This window comes from Biomphalaria glabrata, chromosome 11, assembly GCF_947242115.1.
Source record: "Biomphalaria glabrata chromosome 11, xgBioGlab47.1, whole genome shotgun sequence".
Lineage (NCBI taxonomy): Eukaryota > Metazoa > Mollusca > Gastropoda > Planorbidae > Biomphalaria > Biomphalaria glabrata.
This window is the reverse complement of record NC_074721.1, coordinates 25539803-25547726: the sequence shown is the minus strand read 5'-3', so window position 1 is coordinate 25547726 and position 7924 is coordinate 25539803. Positions and strand designations below refer to the sequence as shown.

The 7924-nt window shown below is 40.6% G+C and overlaps 1 protein-coding gene across 1 annotated transcript; it reads left to right on the top strand.

Moving 5' to 3' along the window:
- The first annotated feature begins 4585 nt into the window (after nt 1-4585).
- On the top strand, nt 4586-6671 carry LOC129928951 (uncharacterized). Its single transcript, XM_056045554.1, has 3 exons — nt 4586-4626; nt 4851-4915; nt 5170-6671. The coding sequence occupies exons 1-3, from the start codon at nt 4586-4588 to the stop codon at nt 6669-6671; spliced, it is 1608 nt and encodes a 535-aa protein (XP_055901529.1).
- The last annotated feature ends 1253 nt before the right edge of the window (nt 6672-7924 follow it).

The window sequence follows — 7924 nt, the reverse complement described above, 5'->3', positions numbered from 1 at the left end:
GGACTTCTGGTTCGAAGTGCCTTACCCCTCAGCCATAGCATCTCCACTTATATTTTTTAAAATAATAATTATTAACCTTATCCATACATTCAAAATTAATAACATGTTACATGTAATAAAGAGAAACTAAAAAAGATTTATTCTTCTTACAAAATTAGATAAATTGGTAACACGAAAAAAAAATTCTTGACCTACTTTAAGCTACAGTTGTGTACAAATGACTTAACAAGACTGTCCCCTCGCAAATAAAAATTAATATCTCCATTGTCCTTTGTCATACAAACTAGACATAGATCTAGCTAGATCTAGACCTAGTTCTAGATCTAATTCTAGATTCAAGATCTAAGTCTAGGTCTAGAATTAGATCTACCCCTAGATCTAGATCTATGTCTAGCTAGATTCTAGATCTAGATCTAGATATTGAATCTTATATAGAATCTATTATATCTAGACTAGAACTCGTATGAATTTACACGTTTAATCTCAAAATTAATAGACCTAGGTCAAAGTTATAATCATGAATAGTAGGCCTTTTGTTACCGGGTTGTTCTGTTGTCACAGATTAATGCTGTGCTAATATTATATGATATTACGTCATTGTTTGTTGTTTATGTTTTGTGCTTTATGCATACAGTCGGATCGAGCGAGAGAGAGACTTATGAGAGATGTAGACTTAACTTTAGAGAAAGCAGCAAGCATAATTCGTGCTGACGAGCATACCCAGAACCAAATGATAGATATGAAAGGACTACATGTGGATGCTGCTAAAAAAATTAAAGAAGACAAAAGATAGAAAGCCAGTCAAAACCTCACAGGAAAAAATGGCAAAGAATCATGTCACAAGTTTCATTAGAGATTGTAGATCTTCTGGTGGATCTCATGGAAAATACAATTGCCCAGCGTTCGGACAGACATGCCGAACATGTAAAAAAAAGAAATCATTTCGCTGTAAAATGTCGTTTGAAACACTTCAAGGCTGTTGATTTACTGGAAGATGAAAGTCAGTCAAGCCAAGTAAATGAGTTTTGGTTTGAAGCAATTGGTACTGACAAGATGGTTGATGTCAATATTATGGGAAAAATAGTCAAAATGAAGATTGACACAGGAACACAAGCTAATGTGATATCAGAGTCAACGTGGAACACTTAAGAAACTGATAGTCAGTTAAAGAATTCAAATACTACCCTACGAGCATTGGGGGATGAAGCATTACAACTGAAGGGAGTTGCATCGGTTACATTTAAAGTTGGCGATGTAGAAGTTAAAGATGATCTGTACGTGATCAAGAAAAGTATAAATCCTATACTAGGTCTGAAGACATCTACTGCTTTAAAACTAATTGAGGCAAAGAGAAATGTCGAAGTACACGATGTCAAGCAACAAAATGAAGTTCCACAAGTGTTGATGAAAAAATATAAGCAAGTATTCGAAGGACTCGGTACATACTAAATGAAGTATCACATTAAACTAACGTCAGATGCAAAACCAGTTATTCAATGTGCGCGCAGAGTTGCACCATCACTCTATGAAGAATTGAAAAGAAAACTCACACAAATGCAACAAGATGGAGTGATCACAGAAGTTGATGAACCAACAGAATGGGTTCATAACTTGGTTATAGCAAAGAAGAAAGATAATTCTTTGAGGTTGTGTTTAGATCCCCGAGAACTGAACAAATATATAATGAGAGAACATTTCACTATACCAACATTTGATCAAATCAATAGTTCACTGGGAGCAGCAGAAGTGTTTAGTATACTTGATCAAAAGGATGCATTTTGGCAAGTGGAGTTGGGATGAACCAAGCTCTTATTTATGTGCATTCAATACTCCATTTGGAAGATACAGATTCTTGAGAATGCCTTTTGGTATATCCTCAGCTAGTGAAGTATTACAGAAACGTGCTTATCAAGTATTCGGAGACATCCCAGGTGTACATATCATGTCAGATGACATGCTGATTGCAGCAAAAGATGAAAAAGAACATGATCAAATTTTTGAAAAGGTTCTGGAGAGAGCTAGAAAGAACAATGTAAAGTTCAACAAGAACAAGATACAATATAAACTTTCTGGTGTTAATTATCTCGGAAGACAAATTGGAGCAGATAGTATTCGTCCAGATCCAGCTAAAATCAAAGCAATAATGGAGATGCCAGCACCAACAGATCGAACAGGAATTCAAAGACTGCTAGGGATGTTGAACTTTTTGTCAAGTTTCATTCCAAACATGTCAACAATTACCAGTCCATTGCGTGAATTGCTAAAGAAAGATGTATTGTGGCAGTGGAATGCAGAGCAAGAAAATGCTTTCCAACTAATAAAGAAAACACTTAGTGAAGCTCCAGTTCTGCAATTGTTTAACCCTGAAAAACCAGTTACTATTAAGTGTGACGCTTCTTCTAAAGGGTTGGGAGCATGTTTAATGCAAGAAGACAAACCAGTTGCGTATACGTCAAGATCATTGACAGAAACAGAGTGCAGATATGCAAAAATAGAAAAGGAAATGTTAGCTATAGTGTTTGCAGCTGAACATTTTCACCATTATATTTTTGGAAGAACTGTGACTGTACAATCAGATCACAAACCTTTGCAAACTATTGTGACGAAGCCTTTACACAAGATTTCACCAAGACTTCACTTACACTCCAGATTCAAAAATGCAAATAGCTGATACGTTATCGCGTGCGTACATCAATGGTCAAGATCAATCAAATTCAAATGACGACGTGGTTATGAGAATTCATAGCGCAACAGCACAGTTTCCGGGAAGTGATCAGAAGATTATTGAAATTAGAAGGAAAACTGAATCTGATGCTAAATTAAAACTTGTAATCAATTATGTCAGAGAAGGTTGGCCAAAGATAAAAACTCAAGTTCATGAAACAGTGAAAGTGTATTGGTCATTTAAAGACAGTATTCATGAAGAGAATGGAATATTGTTTTATGAGAACAGAATTATAATTCCTTCAAGTATGAGAAATGAAATTCTCAACAAGTTGCACATAGGTCATTTTGGTCTTTAGAAAACCAGATCGAAGGCAAAACAGAGTGTGTATTGGACAGGATTGTCTAAAGATATTTTTTCGACAATAATGAAATGCGCAACATGTGCAACGTTCAAAAGAAATAATGTGAAGGAAAAATTGCTACCTCATGCTGTACCAGACAGACCATGGAAAAAGGTTGCGACAGATTTGTTTGAATGGTGGAACAATGACTATTTGCTAGTAGTGGACTATTTCTCCAAATATCCTGAAATAAAACGACTGGAGAACAAAAAAGCTGAATGTGTTATCAGGGCAATGAAAGGTATTTTTGCTAGACATGGCATACCAGAAGAAAGTATTGAGCGACAATAGTTATATATGTCTACCTTGATAAAGACAGTCTCGTTATTATCATTATTAATTAGTAACGTCTACAGTAATTTATTATTAATCTGTGACAACAGAACACGGGTAATGGTGTACTATGCTGTTCGTATCCGATTCATTTCTTAATGTGATACTATTGCTTACATAATACATAAATCTGTACCACAAAACTGCGCTCTATAAAACTAGTTTATAACTAAAACGAAGTTCGTATCAAAATTCTTTTTTTAAAACAACATTTGAATCAGTATTCTATTCAATGAGTTAGTTAATAAATGGAAAAACTATTTTACAATGATCCATTAACACTTTTACCATTGTGACCTTAGATGTAATTTTTTTGTACCAATGCGCGAATCTCTGAATGATGCTTGAGTTTTTAATAAAGAAGTCCATGACATTTAAAAAAAAGTTACCTACCCTAAAGTTTTTCATTGAAAAGTGTTGTAATTTTTTAAAAAATCTGCTTGCATATATAATTTTTAAAATTAGATGGTTCACTTTCGGAAAAGAAAAAAAAGGAGCCGTTGCATCAGAACTTTGAATGATCTAAAATATCATGATGTCCGATTTTCATTTTCTCATCTAGTTTCTGAGATCTAAAAGGGACGGACGGACAGACGGACAGGCCACACAAAACTAATAGCGTCAATACCCCTTTCGGGGGCCGCTAAAAATACTACCTAGACCATCTAGAACTTCAAATAAATTTAAAAAAGAATCATATACATCACTATTATTATCTGGCTTTGCATCACTACCCAGGGTCACGTGATTTCGCGCTCCTCCCAGTGCCCGCTCACATCTCTTTCCATATGGTTCTCACAAACAATTCTACATTTAGGGTCAATGCATATTGGAGCCCGAGACTTCTTCGAAAGACAAAGAGCCTTATTTAAATATCATCTCTCTCTAAGACTACAACATGAATACATTACATATGGATGGCCTAACTTACATTTATAGGTCGGTGCTGGTAAGCAACTATCAAGCAGAATCCCCAGCACTACAAAGACGACAACTTTGTTCATCATTTCTCAATTGCTAGTCAATCAATGGACGAGTCAACTGCTTTAAATATCTCCAAATAGATCAATAGTTACAGTCGAGTGAGAATAGAATTTGAGCTAAGGCTATAATAGCAGGCATTTAATCTGAGCTTCTCGTTTTTTTATGTGTCTATTGACAAGAGAGAGGAACAATTATTCTCAATGAACATTGAAACCAGCAGCGGAGCAGCAATGATGGAGAGGTTCATGGGGAAGGAACAATGTCACGTGACGTTTTCTTCTTAATTTGTAGTTCCGTACATAATCTTAATTTAGATCTATGCACTTCTGTCACCGTGTAGGTCTATAGATTATCCTTCCTAAAACAAAAGTTGCTCATTTTCATGACATTAAAAAGGTAAAAAAAAAATCCTATAATATCAGAAATTTCTGTGCCATTACACTGTGACTATTCTTGTGTTTACAGACGTGTCAATGGAAGACATTTAGAGCAAGGGAATTGTTCATGTAGGAAACCAAGTGTACATTTGGGTCAGTCATAGACAACCTTCATGTGTGGATATCTGAAACTAGGAACTACAATCTATCAATAACGCTGGCCAGCAGTCACATTTAACGCCTGGTTAGCAATCACATCTAACGCCTGGTCAACAGTCACATCTCACGCCTGGTCAACAGTCACATCTCACGCCTTGTCAACAGTCACATCTAACGCCTGGTCAGCAGTCACATCTAACGCCTGGTCAACAATCACATCTAACGCCTGGACAACATTCACACCTAAGGCTGGCCAGCAGTCACATCTAACGCCTGGTCAGCAATCACATCTAACGCCTGGTCAACAGTCACATCTCACGCCTGGCCAGCAGTCACATCTAACGCCTGGCCAGCAGTCACATCTAACGCCTGGTCAACAGTCACATCTAACGCCTGGCCAGCAGTCACATCTAACGCCTGGCCAGCAGTCACATCTAACGCCTGGTCAACAGTCACATCTAACGCCTGGTCAACAGTCACATCTCACGCCTGGCCAGCAGTCACATCTAACGCCTGGTCAACAGTCACATCTAACGCCTGGCCAGCAGTCACATCTAACGCCTGGTCAACAGTCACATCTAACGCCTGGTCAACAGTCACATCTAACGCCTGGTCAGCAGTCACATCTAACGCCTGGTCAGCAGTCACATCTAACGCCTGGTCAGCAGTCACATCTAACGCCTGGTCAGCAGTCACATCTAACGCCTGGTCAGCAGTCACATCTCACGCCTGGTCAGCAGTCACATCTCACGCCTGGTCAACAGTCACATCTAACGCCTGGCCAGCAGTCACATCTAACGCCTGGTCAACAGTCACATCTAACGCCTGGTCAACAGTCACATCTAACGCCTGGTCAGCAGTCACATCTAACGCCTGGTCAGCAGTCACATCTAACGCCTGGTCAGCAGTCACATCTAACGCCTGGTCAGCAGTCACATCTAACGCCTGGTCAGCAGTCACATCTCACGCCTGGTCAGCAGTCACATCTCACGCCTGGTCAACAGTCACATCTCACGCCTGGCCAGCAGTCACATCTAACGCCTGGTCAGCAGTCACATCTAACGCCTGGCCAGCAGTCACATCTAACGCCTGGTCAGCAGTCACATCTAACGCCTGGTCAGCAGTCACATCTAACGCCTGGTCAGCAGTCACATCTAACGCCTGGTCAGCAGTCACATCTAACGCCTGGTCAACAGTCACATCTAACGCCTGGTCAGTAGTCACATCTAACGCCTGGTCAACAGTCACATCTAACGCCTGGTCAACAGTCACATCTAACGCCTGGCCAGCAGTCACATCTAACGCCTGGTCAACAGTCACATCTAACGCCTGGTCAGCAGTCACATCTAACGCCTGGCCAGCAGTCACATCTAACGCCTGGTCAGCAGTCACATCTAACGCCTGGTCAGCAGTCACATCTAACGCCTGGTCAACAGTCACATCTAACGCCTGGTCAACAGTCACATCTAACGCCTGGTCAGTAGTCACATCTAACGCCTGGTCAACAGTCACATCTAACGCCTGGCCAGCAGTCACATCTAACGCCTGGCCAGCAGTCACATCTAACGCCTGGTCAGCAGTCACATCTAACGCCTGGTCAGCAGTCACATCTAACGCCTGGTCAGCAGTCACATCTAACGCCTGGTCAGCAGTCACATCTAACGCCTGGTCAGCAGTCACATCTAACGCCTGGTCAGCAGTCACATCTCACGCCTGGTCAACAGTCACATCTAACGCCTGGTCAACGTAAAGGCAATGCACAAGGACCTGCTTGTGGTCTGGTCAGCATGACACACTTCATGACTGTATCCATGTAGATCTGTGCTACTGACACACTTCAGGACTGTATCCATGTAGATCTGTGCTACTGACACACTTCATGACTGTATCCATGTAGATCTGTGCTACTGACACACTTCATGACTGTATCCATGTAGATCTGTGCTACTGACACACTTCAGGACTGTATCCATGTAGATCTGTGCTACTGACACACTTCAGGACTGTATCCATGTAGATCTGTGCTACTGACACACTTCAGGACTGTATCCATGTAGATCTGTGCTACTAACACACTTCAGGACTGTCTCCATGTAGATCTGTGCTACTAACACACTTCAGGACTGTCTCCATGTAGATCTGTGCTACTAACACACTTCAGGACTGTCTCCATGTAGATCTGTGCTACTAACACACTTCAGGACTGTATCCATGTAGATCTGTGCTACTGACACACTTCAGGACTGTATCCATGTAGATCTGTGCTACTGACACACTTCAGGACTGTATCCATGTAGATCTGTGCTACTAACACACTTCAGGACTGTCTCCATGTAGATCTGTGCTACTAACACACTTCAGGACTGTCTCCATGTAGATCTGTGCTACTGACACACTTCAGGACTGTATCCATGTAGATCTGTGCTACTGACACACTTCAGGACTGTATCCATGTAGATCTGTGCTACTGACACACTTCAGGACTGTATCCATGTAGATCTGTGCTACTGACACACTTCAGGACTGTATCCATGTAGATCTGTGCTACTGACACACTTCACGACTGTATCCATGTAGATCTGTGCTACTGACACACTTCAGGACTGTATCCATGTAGATCTGTGCTACTAAGTGACACACTTCAGGACTGTATCCATGTAGATCTGTGCTACTAAGTGACACACTTCAGGACTGTATCCATGTAGATCTGTGCTACTAAGTGACACACTTCAGGACTGTATCCATGTAGATCTGTGCTACTAAGTGACACACTTCAGGACTGTATCCATGTAGATCTGTGCTACTAAGTGACTCACTTCAGAACTGTATCCATGTAGATCTGTGCTACTGACACACTTCACGACTGTCTCCATGTAGATCTGTGCTACTAAGTGACACACTTCAGGACTGTATCCATGTAGATCTGTGCTACTAAGTGACACACTTCAGGACTGTATCCATGTAGATCTGTGCTACTAAGTGACACACTTCAGGACTGTATCC